At 42.3% G+C, this 19,496-nt stretch overlaps 2 protein-coding genes across 8 annotated transcripts in view; one reads left to right on the top strand and one right to left on the bottom strand.

The window, feature by feature from the left end:
* The window catches only part of pik3r4 (phosphoinositide-3-kinase, regulatory subunit 4), a 167,351-nt gene extending 166,154 nt beyond the window's left edge, over positions 1-1,197 (bottom strand). For both annotated transcript variants that reach the window (XR_013576242.1, XM_078539372.1), the window contains exon 1: positions 468-1,197. Coding sequence is in view for 1 of the 2 variants with exons in the window: in XM_078539372.1 (XP_078395498.1) it covers positions 468-1,197 (730 nt within the window). In the remaining variant the exon portion in view is untranslated. The remainder of the gene's footprint in view (positions 1-467) is intronic.
* LOC144679088 (uncharacterized) overlaps positions 542-19,496 on the top strand; it is a 71,990-nt gene continuing 53,035 nt past the window's right edge. For 2 of the 6 annotated variants that reach the window (XM_078539373.1, XM_078539375.1), the window contains exons 1-3: positions 1,495-1,599; positions 13,450-13,522; positions 15,705-15,954. The gene's annotated coding sequence lies outside the window, so the exon portion shown is untranslated. Of the gene's footprint in view, positions 682-1,494; positions 1,600-13,449; positions 13,523-15,704; positions 15,955-19,496 lie in introns of those variants that run through there. The other 4 variants (XM_078539377.1, XM_078539378.1, XM_078539376.1 and 1 more) reach the window with 3 other exon arrangements.

Genomic DNA, 19,496 nt, shown 5'->3' with positions numbered 1-19,496 from the left:
TTAACAGCAGGCGACTGAACTAAATTCCTTCTTTATGATCATAGTTAGCATGATCTGATTCTTCGTCGTTTCCTATCTTCCAATTCTGACTAAGGGCCTAAACTTAAGGGTCCGTTCTCCTTTTAGATGTCGATTGTATGCTCACACTTTTCTAAATCCATTTCAGATTTTCAAAAAAAAACTCAGCTGTTTTATTTGACTCAACTTAGCTCACAGTGCACAGGACAAACTGCTGTGACTCATTTGTTGAGAGCTTTACCCCTGTGCCTGGCCAGGTTGTGCTGGTCGGACGGAGGAGTAGGCCAGTGTTAGAAGTGGCTCATCGCTCACCTTAGTGATCACAGGGGTCTATAGTTACAATATTCCCACATTGTTTCTCTCAGTACATGGGCAATTACAACTGAGGGATTCAGTAAAGAGCCATTCGCTTCGAAGAAAACCGGCTTCTGTTCAGTTGAAAGCGTTACCTGCAGAGAAGATGTCCATGGCGGGCTTCAGTTCTCCCCTGGTCCTCTGGTTGTTGTGAGTCAGATCCACCAGCGGGGTGGTTGGGTCTCTGGCCGCCTCCAGCTCGGTGCTGAACATCGTCCCGTCCACAAAGCGCTCGGGGGCAATGTAACAGGTCCTCCTCCTGGAGGTGTCGAAGAAGTAATTGAAGTCGGCCGGGTTGTCCTCGGGCAGGTAGGTGGGCTTGAAGCTGGCGAAGTCGGTGAGCAGCACCCAGTTCCAGCTGGTCACCATGACATTCTCGGTCTTGATGTCGCCGTGGCGGACGCCGGCCCGGTGGGCCTGCTCGAGGGCGTTGAGGAGCTGGAAGGCCACCCAGCGCTTCTCGGTGTTGCCGAGGAAGGGCCGGGTGCTGATGCGGTCGTAGAGGTTGTCGCGGGCGTACTGGCGGAAGAGCAGGGCGGCCCGCTCGCTGAAGCTGGCCCGCTGGAAGGGCACGCAGTTGGGCGCGCCCAGCAACCGCTGCCGCAGCTCCTCCAACTCCTGCTTGTAGGCGGTGAGCGGCAGCGAGGGGTCCTGCACGGCGAACACCTTGACCACCACCAGGCCCTCGCGGTGCTTGGCCCGGGCCACCTTGAAGAAGCGGGTGCTGCCCAGGCTCTTGTCATACTCGAACTCATGGATGTCGGAGAAGTAACTGTCGACCGAGAGGATCTGGGAGGGGGCGATACCGGCCAGCTGGTTACCCATGGCAACCCGGGGCGGGCGGGAGCAGCGCGAGAACGGCGGTTTAACGGCTTTAACGGTCACTCATCCAGCCAAACATCCAGTCAACATCAACACGGCCGCCGACTTTCTCCGCATTCCCTGCGGCCTCTTGCGTTTCTTATCCCTCCCCAAAAGTCATTCCCAGCAGCGCAAACGGTCCAGCTGCGAATTTATATATCACCTCCGGCTAAACCCGAGTTTTCAGAAATAAGCAACCCCCAAGCTGCACGCGTTTGGACCGGTTTAACGCCGATGGCCCGGAATCGCTCAAGCCGATTATCATATGTGTGTGTCAGTTAATCGGCGACCGGGGGAGTCCCTGTTCTGGCGGCTTCCTTCCTGCGTCGAACTCCGGAGGAAGATGGCGGCGGTAGCAGCGGCAACGTAAGGATTGTTTTTGTGTGTGTGTGTGTGTGTGTGTGTGTTTTAACCCCCGAGCAGGAACCGAGCGTACCGACACGGGGTGGGGGTGGTGCGGGGGCGGGCGGACAAATGGATGGAATGAAGGAAGCCGAGTTGTCGCTGGCGTGCAAACTGGGTGGGATCTCCAACTGAGGTATTCCCCTACCCCTCATGGAAGTGGCACTGCACAGCCATCACAGTTTTGCTTGATTAAAAAAAATACCTGGTACCATTTGGAGTGGGAATGGATGCTTTAAGACTTATTCAACAGCAACAACCAGAAATGAAATGAATGCAGAGATGGCTGGACGAAAAAAATCAAAGGGTAAAAAATCAATGGAAGCTTTTCAGACTTATGCGTCCCATAAACTCTTTGATAATCTCAATCACTCTGCGTTGATGCGATTCGTTTGGATCTATGTGTGTTGTTAACTCTCATTAGTAGTAAGACACCGTCTTCTGTTTAAAGTGCTGTTTATGCATTAATAAACTTCTTCAACATTAAATAAAATCTAAAACAAAAACAGAATTACCTGGAAAAACTCAGCAGGTCTGGCAGCATCGGTGGAGAAGAACAGATTCGACGTTTTGAGTCCTCATGACCCTTCAGCAGAACTGAATATAGTTAGGAGAGGGGTGAAATATAAGCTGGTTTAAAGGGGGTGGGGGCGTGGTGGGGGGGGGGGGGGGGAGAGAAGTTGGTGGGGGGGTGGTGTGGTTGTAGGGACAAGTAAGCAGTGATAGGAGCAGATAATCAAAAGATGTCACAGACAAAAGGAACAAAGGGGTGTTGAAGGTGGTGATATTATCTAAGAAAATGTGCTAATTAAGAATGGATGGCAGGACACTCAAGGTACAGCTCTAGTGGGGGTGGGGTGGAAAGGCTGACATGGTATTACAGTTGTAGATTTAAAAATAATGGAAATAGGTGGGAAAAGAAAAATCTATATAAATTATTGAAAAAAACAAAAGGGAGGGGGAAGAAACGGGGGAGGGAGTTTAAGATCTAAAGTTGTTGAATTCAATATTCAGCCCGGAAGGCTGTAAAGTGCCTAGTCGGAAGATGAGGTGCTGTTCCTCCAGTTTGCGTTGGGCTTCACTGGAACAATGCAGCAAGCCAAGGACAGACATGTGGGCAAGAGAGCAGGGTGGAGTGTTAAAATGGCAAGCGACAGGGAGGTTTGGGTCTTTCTTGCGGACAGACCGCAGGTGTTCTGCAAAGCGGTCGCCCAGTTTGCGTTTGGTCTCTCCAATGTAGAGGAGACCGCATTGGGAGCAACGAATGCAGTAGACTAAGTTAGGGGAAATGCAAGTGAAATGCTGCTTCACTTGAAAGGAGTGTTTGGGCCCTTGGACGCTGAGGAGAGAGGAAGTGAAGGGGCAGGTGTTGCATCTTCTGCGTGGGCATGGGGAGGTGCCATAGGTGGGGGTTGAGAAGTAGGGGGTGATGGAGGAGTGGACCAGGGTGTCCTGGAGGGGACGATCCCTACGGAATGCCGCCGGGGGGGTGAAGGGAAGATGTGTTTGGTGGTGGCATCATGCTGGAGTTGGCGGAAATGGCGGAGGATGATCCTTTGAATGCGGAGGCTGGTGGGGTGATAAGTGAGGACAAGGGGGACCCTATCATGTTTCTGGGAGGGAGGAGAAGGCGTGAGGGCGGATGCGCGGGAGATGGGCCGGACACGGTTGAGGGCCCTGTCAACGACCGTGGGTGGAAAACCTCGGTTAAGGAAGAAGGAGGACATGTCAGAGGAACTGTTTTTGAAGGTAGCGTCATCAGAACAGATGCGACTGAGGCGAAGGAACTGAGAGAATGGGATAGAGTCCTTACAGGAAGCGGGGTGTGAGGAGCTGTAGTCGAGGTAGCTGTGGGAGTCGGTAGGCTTGTAATGGATATTGGTGGACAGTCTATCATCAGAAATTGAGACAGAGAGGTCAAGGAAGGGAAGGGAAGTGTCAGAGATGGACCATGTGAAAATGATGGAGGGGTGGAGATTGGAAGCAAAATTAATAAATTTTTCCAGGTCCAGACGAGAGCATGAAGCCGCACCGAAGTAATCATCGATGTACCGGAGAAAGAGTTGTGGGAGGGGGCCGGAGTAGGACTGGAACAAGGAATGTTCCACATACCCCATAAAGAGACAAGCATAGCTGGGGCCCATGCGGGTACCCATAGCCACACCTTTTATTTGGAGGAAGTGAGAGGAGTTAAAGGAGAAATTGTTCAGTGTGAGAACAAGTTCAGCCAGACGGAGGGGAGTAGTGGTGAATGGGGATTGTTCGGGCCTCTGTTCAAGGAAGAAGCTAAGGGCCCTCAGACCATTCTGGTGGGGGATGGAGGTGTAGAGGGATTGGACGTCCATAAATAAAATCTAGTCGCTGAGTGTCATGGAATGATGCTCACTGTGGCCCGGATTTTGCGGTCAGCGGCTAGGCAAAGGTGCTTACTGTTCTGTTGAAGGGTCATGAGGACTCGAAACGTCAACTTTGCTCTTCTCCGCCGATGCTGCCAGACCTGCTGAGGTTCTTCCAGGTATTTCTGTTTTTGCAAAGGTGCTTACTGTTGTCCTCGAAGAAAAGCTGTCCGCAAAAACCTAGCTATCTCTATGAAGTGCTTTTCCACTCTCCCGATGGTAGTTTAAATCTGGCACCAGTTAAAAGGGGTGTCTTGGCATGCAGCATCAGTGAAGTCGGCAACCAGGTCGTAGCTGAATCATATAGGACGATTCACACACACACAACGCAGAAAATTAGAAGCACTTGATATCCTTCACTTTAAATTTAAATCTCCAGCTGGTGAAATAAATGATTATGATTGGATTTGCATGAAAATTAAAATATAAACTTTTTTAAAAAAAGAAAATTAAAATGTGGTATTTTTATCACTACGGAGAAATATGACAACCCCACCCATATAAAATTAGCCTTTCTCATTCAGTAGTAATTTGTAAATTAGTACATTGTTAAAAATCCAGTAAACCTCATTCAACAAGGTAACTTTTTCAAGGGTTTTTACAGTGAAACTAACAGCAGACGAGTGGAAGTTTTCATCAAATCCTGATTGTAATTGAGATTGCAGTCTGAGGGATCCCTATGGAGGAGCATGAGATCAGTGACAGCAACCTCTGGATTTCTCCATCATTCTGAGCATGTCCAAACTCTCAAAGTTGCTTAGTTTCAGTGGAATAATGATGGCAAACTCTGGCAGTCTTGGTGAAAAGGATCTGTTGCAGGATAAAAAGAAAGAACTTGCAATGATGAAACATTTTTACCACCTCAGGACCTCACAATACACTTTTCAGCTAATTATGTATTGTTAATGTAATAATCATGCAAAAAAATTTGCAACAAGATCCCACAGACAACATTGAGATAATTATCAATGCTAAAAAATGATCATCTTGTCAATTGAGGGCTAAATATTTACTAGGAAACCAGAAAACACTGTCCCTCTTCTAATCATGTCATAGCATCTTTCTTAACCATGTGAGAGAACATAGGAACAGCAGGAGGCCATTTAGCACCTCTAGCCTGCTCCACCGTTGAATAAAATCATGGCTGATCCGTATATTAACTCCTATCTACCTGTGTCAGTTCTGCAAACCCTAATAACTGTGCCTAACAAAAATCTATCAATCTCAGTTCTGAAATTTTCAACTGACTTAGCTTCTTGGCAGAGAGTTCCAGATTTCCATGCCCTTTGTGTGAACAGCCTAGTTCGAATGTTAAGGTTAAGTTCTCTTGTTCTGGACTCCATCCACCAGAGGAAATACTTTCTCACTATCTGCCCTAAGTGTTTTAATCATCTCAAAATACTTCAATTAGATCATCTTAATTTTTTAAAATTCATTTACAGGATGTGAGCTTCACTGGCTGGGTCAGCATTTATTGCCCACCCCTAGTTGCCCTTGAGAAGGTGTTGGTGAGCTGCCTTCTTGAACCGCTGCAGTCTATGTGGTGTAGGTACACCCACAGTGCTGTGATGGTGAGTGGCTTGGAAGGGAACTTCCAGGTGCTGGTGTTCCCATCTGTCTGCTGCCCTTGTCCTTCTAGATGGTAATCGTCATGGGTTTGGAGGGTGCCGCAGAGTTCCTGCAGTGCATCTTGTAGATGGTACACACTGCTGCTATTGTGCAGCGGTGGTAGAGGGAGTGAATGTTTGTGGATGAGGTGCCAATCAAGCGGGCTGCTTTGTCCTGGACAAAAGTGTCAAGCTTCTTGAGTGTTGTGGGAACTGCACTCATCCAGACAAGTGTGGAGTATTCCATCACACTCCTGATTTGTGCCTTGTAAATAGGTGGACAGGTTTTGGGGAGTCAGGAGGTGAGGTACTAGTACATGATTCCTAGCCTCTGACCTGCTCTTGTAGCCACAGTATTTATATGGTTAGTCCAGTTCAGTTTCTGGCCAATGGTAAACCCACCCCCCCCCCAACCAGGAAGTTGATAGTAGGAGGATTCAGTGATGGTAATGCCATTGAATGTCAAGGGGCGATGGTTAGATTCTCTCTTGTTGGAGATGGTCATTGCCTGGCACTTGTGTAGCGTTCATGTTACTTGCCACTTGTCAGCCCAAGCCTGAATATTGTTCAAGTCTTGCTGCATTTGGACATGAGGAGTTCCAAATGGTGCTGAACCTTGCACAATCATTAACAAATATCCCCACTTCTGACCTTATGATGGAAGGAAGGTCATTAATGAAGCAGCTGAAGATGGTTGGGCCGAGGACACCACCCTGAGGAACTCCTGCAGTGATGTCTGGAGCTGAGATGACTGACCTCCAACAACCATTTTCCTTTGTGCTAGGTATGATTCCAACCAGTGAAGAGTTCTCCCCCTGATTCCCATTGACTCCAGTTTTGTTAGGGCTCCTTGATGCCACACTCAGTCAAATGCTGCCTTGACGTCAAGGGCAGTCACTCTCACCTCACCTCGGGAGTTCAGCTCTTTTGTCCATGTTTGAACCAAAGCTGTAATGAGGTCAGGAGCTGAGTGGCCTGGTGGAACCCAAACTGGGCGTCAGTGAGCAGGTTATTGCTAAGCAAGTGCTGCTTTATAGCACTGTTGATAACCCCTTCCATTACTTTACTGATGATTGAGAGTAGACTGATGGGGTGGTAATTGGCTGCTTGGATTTGTCCTGCTTTTTGTATACAATCTTCTAGATCCAAGGGAATACAGGCCTAGTCAATGCAATCAGTCCACATAAATTAATCTTTTAGCCTTAATATCACTCCAGTGGATCTGTGCATCCCTCACCCAAGGCCAGTATATCCGTTCTGAGGTGTGGTGCTCAGAGTTGAATACAATATGCCAGATGGAGCCTAGGTAACATTCTGCACAGCTGTAATAAGACCATAAGATGTAGGAGCAGAACATTCAGACCATCGAGTGTGCTCTGCCATTCAATGAGATCCTGGCTGATCTGATGATCCTCAACTCCACTTTCCTGCCTTTTCCCCATAACCCTTGATTCTCCTACTGATTAAAAATCTGTCTATCTCAGCCTTGAATATACTTAGTGGCTCTACAGCCCTCTGCGGTAAATAATTCCACAGATTCACTACCCTCTGAAAGAAGAAATTCCTCCTCATCTCTGTTTTAAATGGGTGACCCCTTACTCAGATTATGCCCTCTGGTCCTAAACTCACCCACAAGGGGAAACTATCTCTCAGCATCTACCCTGTCAAACCCCCTAAGAATCTTGAATGTTTCAATAAGGTCGCCTCTCATTCTTCTAAATTCCAATGAGTACAGGCCCAACCTAGTCAACTTCTCCTCATAACAAAATCCCTCCATACCTGGGATCAACCTAGTGAACCTTCTCTGGACTACCTCCTATGCCAGTATATCTTTCCTTAGATAAGGGGACCAAAACTGTTCACAGTATCCTAGGTGTGATCTAACTAGCGCCTTGTATAGTTTTAGCAAGACTTACCTATTTTTATACTCCATTCCCTTTGAAATTAAGGCCAACATCCATTTGCCTTCCCTATTACCTGCTGAACTTGTATGTTAGCTTTTTGGGCTTCATGCATGAGGACTCCCAAATCCTTCTGTGCTGCAGTCTTTCTCCATTTAAATAATATTCAGCTCCTCTATTCTTCCTGCCAAAGTGCATAACCGCACATTTTCCCACATATTCCATCTGCCAAGTTTTTGCCCACCCCCTTAACCTGTCTATATCCCTCTGTAGACTCTTTCTGTCATCCTCACCACTTGCCTTCCCGCCTATTTTTGTGTCATCTGCAAACGTGGTGATAATACATTCACTTGCCTCATCTAAGTCATTAATATATGTTGTAAATAATTGTGGCCCCAGCACTGGTCCCTGTGGCACTCCACTAGTTACAGGTTGCCATCCTGAAAATGTCCCACTTATCCCAAATCTCTGTCTTCTATCAGTTAGCCAATCCTCTGTCCATGCTAATATACTACCCCCAACACCATGGGCTCTTATCTTATTAAGCAGCCTTATGTGCGGTACCTTATTGAACATCTTTTGGAAATACAAATATATTACATCTTCTGGTTCCGCTTTATCTATCCTGCTTGTTACCTTCTCAAAGAATTCCAATAATTTTGTCAGGTGTGGATTCGCCTTCATGAAGCCATGCTGACTCTGCTTGATTATGTTATGCACTTCTAAATGCTCTGCTATTACATCCTTTATAATAGACTCTAACATTTTCCCAATGATGGATGTTAAGCCAACTGGCCTATAGTTACCTTTTTTTTGTCTCCCTTTTTGAATAAGGGCATTACATTGGCAGTTTTCCAATCTTCTAGGACTTTTCCAGAATCTGAGGATTCTTGAAAGATTACTATCAGTGCATCCACTATTTGTGCAGCTACTTCCTTTAATATCCTACGATGCAACCCATCAGGTCCAGGAGACTTCTCGGCCTTTAGTTTCCCTCGTACTTTTTGCTAGTGATAGTTGTATTTATTTCCTACCCTCCCTTTTGCCCCTTGATTATTTAGTATTTTTGGTATGCTATTAGTGTATTCTACCGTGAAGACTGATGCAAAGTATTTATTCAACTCCTCTGCCATTTCCTGGTTCCCCGTTATTATTTCCCCAGCCTCATTCTCAAAGGGGCCTATATTCACTTTGGCCCCTCTCTTTTTTATATATTTAAAGAAGCTCTTACTGTCCATTTTTATGTTACTTGCTAGTTTACCCTCAACGTTTATTTTCTCCCTCTTTATTATTTTTGGTCACCTTTTGTTGGTTTTTAAAACTTTTCCAATCCTCTGGATTACCGCTAATCTTTGCCACATTATATGTTTTTTTTTCTTTCAATTTGATATTATCCTTAACTTCCTTGGTGAACCATAGTTGGTTTATCCCCTTCCTAGAATCCTTCTTCCTCAGTGGGATGTATCTTTGTTGTGAGTCTTTAATTATTTTCTTAACTTCCACCACTTTGTATCCCAGCCTTCTTGAGAAATAGGCCAACACTCTATGTGCCTTCTTAGTTTTGTTGTACTTGTCAACTAGCTTTTAGTGATTTCTGTACTTGGATCCCTAAATCCCTCAACTCATCTGCAGTTCCTAGCTTCACGCCATTTAAAAACTGTTTTGATCTATCTTTCTTGGGCTTACAATGGAATGCCTCACATTTTCTGGCAATTTTGTCCACTCACTTAACTTTCAATGTCTCTTGGCAACCTCCTGCTCTCATCTACACTATTTAATGTGTCACCTAACTTAATGTCATGAGCAAACTGAGATTTATAGCCCTCTATTCCTTCATGCAGGTCATTAATAAATATAGTGAAAAGCTGTGGCCGCCACCACTAATCATAACCATCAAATTGAGAGCAGACAGACCTCAGTGTAATCTTACCTGTAAGACAACATATGTGACAACACTCCCACAGCACTGTACTGAAGTGTCAACCTCCATTATGTGTTCAAGTCTCTGGAGCTGGATTTGAATCCATAATCTTCTGACCCTGGTGAAAGTTTTGCCATTAGCCAAGGCTAACATCTGCTTTAAGTTACCTTATCCCATACATTTTGATCATTACAAGTTATTGACATGATGCTGGCACATAAAACAAAACCTGATTTGTGGAGAATAATACAGTAAGCAAGCAATACCATTACCTGCTATAGAATAAAATGTGGAACACAGATAAACCCAGTGGGGGGAGGGGTAGTTCCACATATTTCTGTGTTTTCATGGAATCTCATACTACTTAACAACTACTAGCTAATTTTCTGGGAAAAAATAAAAAGGCACATAATGATCTGGAGTTAATGATGAGCTATGACGTAAGTGAAGACCAGGATATAATGATCACTATTGTAACCAGAATTTCCTCTGCTGCTCATCAGACTGCACTTCCTGGCTTCCTACATATCATTTTGCTGAAGAAAGAGACATTTTTTGTCTTGCATTCATCAGAACATTTTGCAAGTATATCAATATAAGGGGAAAACAACTGTATTAGAAGAGAATGCTGATTGATTGGCAAGTGGGCTCTGATTGGTAGAGACAGTGCCATGGAGAATGCACCAGTTGATGGTGACTGATAGTCAATTGGCAAGCATTGTTTGAAATTTAAACCAGGAAGCTTGAATCTGATTGGTGAAGGCGTTGCCCTGAGGAATGAACCAGTGAATGCTGTCACTTATTTTGTTTAGCTGAAATAGACGTAATGTGTGTACATGTTCTTTCTGTCTGCAAAGAATAGGGCCCTGTGTATTAATATATGTAGCTTCCAGTACACGCAAATGTGCCACACTGAGCCTGACTGACAATCTTAAATTGGTTGTCAGCGTAATTCTTAGCACAGAGGTTTATTTAGCAAATGTTGTCCAATCACAGAATCACATCTAATGTTGGACACTGTGTTTTAAGTGTTGCAAGCATGGGCTGGTTGGGTACAGTCTGTACCTTGCCCATTGCAAACAGCAGAAGGGACATGCTGTTTGACATGATCCGTCAGTCTTTGGGACGTACAGCCTACATACACTGGCACTATGCCATATGTCCAAGTTTGCCAATGGCACAAGATTGATGGCGTAGTTAGTGTACATGGGATCATAAAATTACAAAAGGGCATTGATAGATTAAATGAGTGGGCAAAACTATGGCATAGATTTCAACACAGGTGAGTTGATCCATTTTAGGCCAAAAAAGGATAGATCCAAGTTTTTTTTTAAATGGTGAAAAGCTAGGAACAATGGAGGTCCAAAGAGACTTAAGGGATCCATGAGCTCGGAATGCTAAAATGTAATAGACAGTTACAAACAAAATGAAGAATCTAATTAGTCTTTACAACTAGAGGGCTATGGCATAGGGGAATGAAGTTTTGCCATAGCTATACAAAGCCTGGTTAAACCACATTGAGTATTGATACAATTCTGGGTACTGTACAAAGGGTATATTGACTTGGAAGGAATGTAACACAGATTCATCAGAATGTTACCAGGGCTTCAAGGGTTAGAGTTTGAGAAGAGATTACATAAACTCAGCTTGAATTCCCTGGAAAATAGTAGGTTAAGGGGCGATTGAGGGTTTTAGGATTTTGAAAGAAATTGATAGGGTAAATTGAGAAAAACTTCTTCAACTGGTGAAGGAGTCTAGGATAAGGGAACATAACATTAAAATCAGAGCCCAGCCATTTTGGATGAAAGTTACGAAACAATTATTCTTACAAAGGGTGGTAGAGATGAGTAACTGTCCTCCATAAAGCAGTAGAAAATTAGCAAAGCTGAGATCAATAGATTTTTGTTAGCTTTGTGTATTAAGGGATATGAAACCAAGGTATGCGGATGGAGTTGGGAAACAGATCAGCCATGATCTCATCAAATGGTGAAAAGGGCTTTAGGGGCTGAATGGTCTTCTGCTCCTTAATATTCTTTAAATTTGAAGGGTCATGAACTCAGGAAGAAGCAGGCTTGGTGAGCAAATTGGCTGTTTGACACTCTAGATGTTATTATGCCAAAAAGAAAACTTGGTTAAAAGTAGCATACCAAATTTGTCATATTGGATTCATTAATATGCATTCATTGGCATGATACCACTGATGCAGTTGCTCCAAATCACAGATTTTCTTGAATTATTAAAATGACTAAGTCATATCTCCCAGTAACTCCAGGAAAAAAATACTTTCAGCCAATCACCTGGACGAGATGGTCTTGCATTGAGAAAGGTGGACATTGATTGATCACCATCTTTAAGATGTTGCCAATAAAATTTGCACTTGTCATTGGTAAAATTTTTTATGAAGCTTCCTTAAGTACAACTTTGCCTCCCTCAAATTAAGGCACTTGTTTGTAATTGTAAAAATGAATTTATACTATATTGTTCAGTGCACTGTAAATGCAGTAATCTCTTTTTTCTCAAATTTTGATGATATGTCTATCCTGCTTATCACAGTGAGTACTTTCCCCTTGTTCTTTTTTATGATGGAGAGCAACAGAATAGAAATTAATGCCATGAAAGTTGAAATATTTACTCAATAAGGTTTTATTAAAGGACTTTCACTATTTATTATCAATGCTGGAATAGCCTTAACTGCATAATGTTTCCTTGCTCTCCAGCAAGTGAAAGCAAATAAAGTGACATGAATTACATATTCCATACAACTGTGGGACTACAATCTTAGGCATGAGATTCTTGCCAAATGTAGAAGTTATGGTTGGTCTGTTATTTACTCGATATGTAGTACTCCTGTTACCATTAGATTTTTTCTCCAAATGCAATTCCCCAGACACATGCAAAAAATAATATTAGAACCAAATAGTCATGATAATTCCCACACTGTCTTCAGTAACCTGTGAAATAAAATATTATGGTTTCTGCTTGTGCTAATCGATTTAATACTGATCCATCTACAGATTTAAGAACTGATAGAATAGCTGACCCATGTTCCTTTTTCAATATGAATATTAAAAAATTGTAGGAGACACCTGATATCAGCTGCAATCAAGTCAAGCAGATTTATAAATAAAAACAGAATATTAGGCACAGTTAAGTCACTCATCACCTGTGGAAAAAACAAACCAGTTCATATTTCAGGTGTAGAACTTTTATCAGAACTAATGGATTTATAACCATTTGTGTATCTGCAAATTTCAAATGTAAAGTTACAGATCATTTTTACTTAAATTTTGTTTGTTATTGTGGGGTATTGTGAGACCTATCCAGTTTCAATTCAAAAAATGTCTACATTTTATCTTCCATGAATTCAGTTTGTTGTGGACACTGGAACTTTTCCATTGGTAGCCATGGCTGCTGTTATTGTTAATTTTTTTTTGTCTTAGCTCTATTTCTATTAGCCTAAGTGAAATTTACACTTTGGTCTGAAAAGTTGTACATTAATGACAAATTTACATTGACTTTGTTAACTAATTTGTTCATTTCTGGGGGGAAAAAGGAAAGAAATTGAAAGCATCTGCCTGGAATTTGAGTGTAATTATGTCAAATCTTGTTTAACTAGGAAGTGTTAGTTCAACTTCTTCACATCTCCATTTTTTTTCGTCCTTCATTTGTCACTGTGAAAAACATTAAAAGTGGGACAGTTTTTGATTAATTGCACAGGATATCTTTACTTCCATTGCACAAGCTTGAACATTAAAGAAAAGTATAAATTCAGGCTGGTATCCCATATTCTTTGGTTTTCTATTTGAGGCCTTGATGTTTCTGACAGTTTCCTTTTAAATCATGGACTCACGATCAAATGAACGAGAGATGGTCACACCTACTTGAATTTATATTTTTTGAAACAGATGGTTTAGGTAGGAACTGTATTGTTAACTTCCAATTTTATTTTTGCTTCAATATAATTTTACTTACATTAAGTCTGTTTTTAGTTTTTAGCCTGAACTTTATGCTCTGTCAGCATGGTTTTTGCCAACACTTCAGTGCGAATTGGAGGATACAATGGTAAGCCAAACTATTTTTGCTACATACGCTAACATTGTTAAGATTTATTGTACAAAATGGCATCTTATCTCATATTTGAAGTCATGCTTAGGCCTGTGGGAAGTGAGGTTTTTCCTGTGGAAACTAAGCAAATATATTTTGAAGTTCAAAAAGTAAAAATTATTATACACAAGTTAGAGTAGCATTCTTTATATTCGCAATGCCTATTGGAAATTTATGTCATTTTTCTTTAAAAAGACAAATTTTAAAAATTGATCTTAATTAAAATATTTTCCAACGGGATAATTTGTTACACATTTTGGGGTAGATTTTCAGTCCAGGAACAGGAAATAGAGGTTGGGATGTTTCAGGTGCCGAACCAATCCCTAGGGGGTAAACAGTTATTCATTGGTATTTCCAAGGGGGCACTCCTCTCATTGGTCTGGAGACAGGTTCCCTGTCCACTTAAGGACAGCGGGGGGGCTCTTGATCCTGCAGAGCCAATCAGAAGCCTTGTAGCTTGAAAGGAACAGGAGGCTGTAGTGGAAGTTAAGTAAAAGAGAAAGTGCTTCAACCCATGTGGCGTTGCTTGCAGGCTCCCAGGGGCTGAGTCCTACTTTCAAAGGCACACAGTGCCTGATTGAGGGACCCAGCATCGGGAAATGGGTGTCGGCTGAGAGCTGACCTTCTGCCCTTCTGTCAATGCCAGTTCCCCACCCCTGCAATGCCCATCCTACGACCCAGTCATCAATCACCTGTGGCTTGAGATCCAGCAATGCTCAGGTGGGTGTCATATCGGCAGCAGCCACCACCTCCATGTTGGCGCTGCTTCCAATAGAGTTGCCAGTCTCTGACTGGCCTGCAGCTCGGTTGGTGGGACTTCTGTCCCTAGGGTCGTTGATCCTGGAGAAGGCCTGCTGCTGTCCAGTTAAGTGCCTGAATGGTACTTAATTCAGTAGGCCTTCCCGAAAAGAGGTGACGGAGGGTTCTTGCCAGCTCCTGAGCCCCCTGTCACCTCCATTAAATACTGCCCAAAGAATCTGAAGAAGAAAATAGGTTAACTAAATGGGCAAGAGGTGGCAGATGGGATATAATATGGGGCAATATAAGGCTATTCACTCTGTGGGAAAAATAGAAAAAACATTTTTTAAATTGAGAAACTATTAAAGCTGGTGTTAGGGGATTTGAGTATCCTCATACTCGAAGAAAGGAATTGGACGTCAAGTGATATTTGGTCATTATTTCAAGGAGGCTGGAATACAAGAGTGAGGAAGTCTTGCTCCAATTGTCCAGGACTTTGGTGAAACCACAGCTGTGGTACAGTGTAGAGTTTTAGTCCCCAAACATGCATTGGAGGAGGTGTAATTAAGGTTGACTGCATTGATTCCTGGGATCAAAAGGTTTTCCTGTGAGGAGTGTTTGAGTAGAATAGGCTTATATCTAGAGTTTAGAAGAATAAGAGATGATCTCACTGAAACATCTAAAATTCTTAATTGGCTTGAATAGGGTAGCTGCTGGGAGGATGTTTCCACTCACTTGGGTGTCAATAACTCAGCGTCAGTCTCAGAATAAACATTTAGGACTGAGATGAGAAATTTCTTCACTCACAGGGTTGTGAACCTTTGGAATTCTCTACCCATAGTGGGCTGTGGATACTCAGTCATTAAGTATATTCTAGGCTCAGGTTGATAAATTTTTGGGCACTCAAGGAATGAACAGATATGAGGATAGGGCAGGAAAGTGGAGTTAAGATTAAAGATCGACCATGAGCTTGAATGGTGGAGCAGGCTCAAGGGGCAGTATGGTCTATGCCTGCTCTTAATTCTTATGTTCTTACATCCTTTGGTGATGTAAGCTGTTAGTATCGGAGAAGTAAATGTTGCAAGTCGTGGTAGATTGAAAAAAAATCTTTCTATTTCTAACGTAGTTGGGTTGACAGAGGTCATCTTTAAATGGGAGCTATGATATTGGGTGGATTGTGGATGTATTTCTGTATTTTAAATCTAGTAAGAAATTTCTGACGTACATATAATTCATGATTATAAGCTTTACATATTTAACCGATGAGCGCGCTATAGAATCAAAATGGTCTCAGGTTTTCTACAGTGCAAGAGATACAATCGGTACAGTTGTAAGTTTGGTTTCTCCGGTCCAGATGCGGCAGTACAGCGAGGAGGCTCAGACAGACACAGTTCTCTCTTAGTTTCCAGGCACGTCCTTGTCGCTCCTCCCCTGCCATGTGAAAGCAAACTTCAGACGTAATACCATCATCAGCACGGGGGGCGGGCTAGAAAAATGTCGTCAGATTGCGTCTGAACAATACCACATTGGCTTCTTGACTTTACATTAAGAGGAGGCAACAAAAAGAAAACTGACAAAAAAGACTGGTTCGCCAACTTTTCGAAGGTGATTACACAGGAGAGAAGGAATCAGAGGTTGGATCTGACTTTAATGTAAGTGAAAGAGGAGAAAAATGGGATCCGCGGTATTAATTTGCAACAAATCATTCTTTCCTTTGTTACATCTATGGGAGACAGAGAGGGTGGAAGGAAGCTCATTGTCTTCCGAAGGGTGTGTGTTCCATTGCTGAACCTAGAGGCCACTATGACCCTACGGGTAGGTACTACCAGCATCCAGTTTATGGGGGAATCCATAATTTTGCACAAGTAAAATAATGCTGGTAAACGGTCTTCGCATTTTTCTCTCCAAAATGAATGGAAATCAGAAATGGAATTTTGAGGAAGGGTAGATGAGCAATTTATCTTATTTCTTAAAGGTGTGTAAAACAACTACATGTTCTCTGACTTGAAATCGCTAACAAAAAGGAAATCAGAATGGCCCCTTCTCAGTCAAAAGCTTTCTATATATGTATTTAGCGATAGCTGCGGTACTCAAAATTTTTCCGACCTTCTGACATGTATCCATTCCAAAGAAATTCTAAGCATTTTTGTGGTTTAATCCGAAGATGACGATAACTATTAGTGTATCACACTACGTTATTTCTGACTTCAAGTTGCCTTTTGAAAAACAAAAGCAGTGTGCTTTTTTTCCACATTAGATTTGAAATAGCATTGTAAAGTGAGGCGTGAGTGTATTTTTATAAAGCATCAAAAAAGTGGCGAGCCTGTGTTAATTTAAGTAATTGCAACTAAAAGTGCCTGAAAGCGTGTGATTTTTTTTTCTCTCTTGTAATTTGGCACCTTGCACTCAAAATGGGTTTTCCCAAACTGGGCTTTCCCTCCGGCTGCTACTTCCTGTTTGAAGTGCGTGAAACAGTACTTCGGATAATTCTGAAAATGAAATGTGTGGGCAGCTTAATAGTTTAGTATGGGAGGTCGAAATTAAACTGAAAAATGTATGTTGGGACTTTTAGAATTATACAGAACAGAAAGAAAAGGTCATTCAACCTATTGTGCCTGTACCAGCTCCTTTGAAAAGCTATTGTGAGTCCCATATCCCATCTGTTTCCCCATAGCCCTTCATATCTTTGAAAATGAAATATTTATGTATATTTACTTTTAGATTTAGATTCTCTTTCCCTTTCCCTCCTCCACTATATAACTGTAGGTTTTAAAAAATTTTCCATTTGCAATGAAAATTTCCAATTTATCGTAGTGATAAAGTAACCTGCTGGATATCTATCTGCAACAAGTTCATGATTTCACCTAATCTTCCAGGCATGAGACCATGTGAAGATTTAGTAATCTTTCCACATCGGAGGATAAATCAATGGGTTGTTCACCCTGAGCTAATCTTAAATTTCATAACATTGGAAGATTAAAATTAGATCTCTTCGAGAGAGGAGTGTGAAAGTCTAAAGAACAAAGCCAACTAATTTATTTTAAAATTCAGGTTATTTCTCTAATACTTGACATCAGCTATGAGATAGGCATGTGTGCATGTGTTTCTACTTGTGTGACTTCATCATCACTCAGTAATGCCCACACACAAGCTTATCACTTCCAAAAGCACGACAAACATTTTGCCATTGTATAATCTTTGCAGTACATCGCAATGTTAGTCTCGGGTGGTAGGAGGGAGTAGGTGTGCTTATTTGGGTCAACCTAGACAATAGGAACTTTATTTTAAAAAACCTAAAACATGCTTGATAAGAAATGTGAGCATAAATATAGATATAAAGAGCTTTCTGAGCACTGTAAATGTTTGTTCTTGCTAAATGGTAATGAACTTAATTCTGAGAATTGTATGTAAAGGAATATATATCATTTCTGCTCCAGCCTTGCAGTCAGAATCCTGGCCTATCTATGAGCCTCCCATGCAAGATGGCTGTGATCAGTAGAGCTGAGGATCACATCTGTGCCCATCCAGTTTCCAATTCTGCATTCTGATGCAGCACACTAGGCTACAGTTAAATCTTTTTATTTAAAACATGCTATAATTGTATATTTAAAGCTCCTCTACCCAACAGTAGCAATATTTTTTTTAAACCTGTAATTATTACTTCATTGAGATGTAATGCAGATTTTTTAAAAAAAAGCTTGTCTCTGCCCTTTCCAATTGTTTCCCCACTTTAAGAGGGTAAGTGGAACACCAGTGAAAATGCTGCTCCTAAATCAGCAGGCAGGAGTGGTGCTGGAAGAAGGGTCAGGCTTGTGGAATGAAAACAGAAAATACTGGAATCATTCAGCAAGCCAGGCAGCATCTGAGAAAGACAATATTAACATTTCAGGTGGATGACCCTTTGGTCGAACCTGTGGCTGGCTTTGCAGTACTATTCTATTTCCTCTGGTGAAAAACCGAGCATCTGCTTGATGCTATGTGCTCTGTCCATCCGTCTTCACCCCACCCCCTTTGATTGAACAGATTGTTAATGGAATCCTTCAAAATGAATCAATATTGTGAACACAGAAATAAAGGATTGAAATACAATAGAATTTGCAGCTGTAGAAATGCAGTACACTTGTAACTGTGATTGTTAAGATTTTAGTGAAGCATCATGGTTGATCAGTGAACTATTCATGTGGGTGCATTGTAATTTTTTCTTTCTGTTGCATTTTTAGCAAAGCTTGGCAACGAGCACATGAAATCTTTGTACCACATCCATTTCAGCCATGAAAAACATAAGTATAACATGATTGAATCATATTATTTTTTCCATTCAAAATGGGATTCTCTGAAGAAAGCATTATAAGTGCTAATTATGTAGGATCTTTCACAACAAAGGATATCCCAAAGTGCATTATAGCCAATCAATTACTTTTGAAGTGTAATCAATGTTGCAATGTAGATAGCTGTGTGAAAATTGGCTAGGTCCTACAAACAGCAATGAGATAATGACATGGCAATTTTTTGTAATGATGTTGGTCAACAGATAAATATTGCCATGGTCACCAAGGGAAAAGTTTCCCTGCTTTTCTTCAAATAGTGCCGCAGCTGGGATATTTTGTTTACCTGAAAGGGCCAATGGAGCCTTGATTTCATATCTATCTGAAAGAAGGCATTTCCAACATGCAGCACACTCTCTGTACTGCACTGGAGTGCCAGCATAGATGGTGTGCTCTTGACTCTAGATTGGGGCTTGAACCCATAGCCTTCTTTCTTGGCTGGTAGTGTTACTAACTGAGCCAAGGCTATATATTTTTAACTAAGGCAGCCTTCCATCTCATTTGCACCGTGATTATCAACTCCATGTTAAGCATTGCCTGATGTGGCTCAGTCCCACTCCGACCTGGCAGTCTCTGCCGCATTTGCTGCAGTGGAATACAGTGTGCTGAGAAGGTGCAGAAGGGCCCTCTTCTCAGCCACCTGAGCTTTTTGTTTCTGCTTGCCTCTTTCAAGGCCCTACGAAACAGCCTCCAGAGGTCACAGCCATCAGCAACTGTCTTCCAGTTGTCAGTGTCAATGTCTGCCATCTTCATATCTCACTTGCAGGTGTCCTTATAGCGGAGGTATGGATGCCCAGGAGGTCATGAAGCAGTGGCCAGTTTACCATACAGAAGGTCTTTAAGTATACAGCCGTCATCCATCCAACGAA

The sequence above is a fragment of the Cetorhinus maximus genome, chromosome 3, assembly GCF_964194155.1.
Source record: "Cetorhinus maximus chromosome 3, sCetMax3.hap1.1, whole genome shotgun sequence".
Taxonomy (NCBI): Eukaryota; Metazoa; Chordata; class Chondrichthyes; order Lamniformes; family Cetorhinidae; genus Cetorhinus; species Cetorhinus maximus.
Note: the sequence above shows the minus strand (reverse complement) of the source record. Positions and strands in the feature narration are given on the sequence as shown.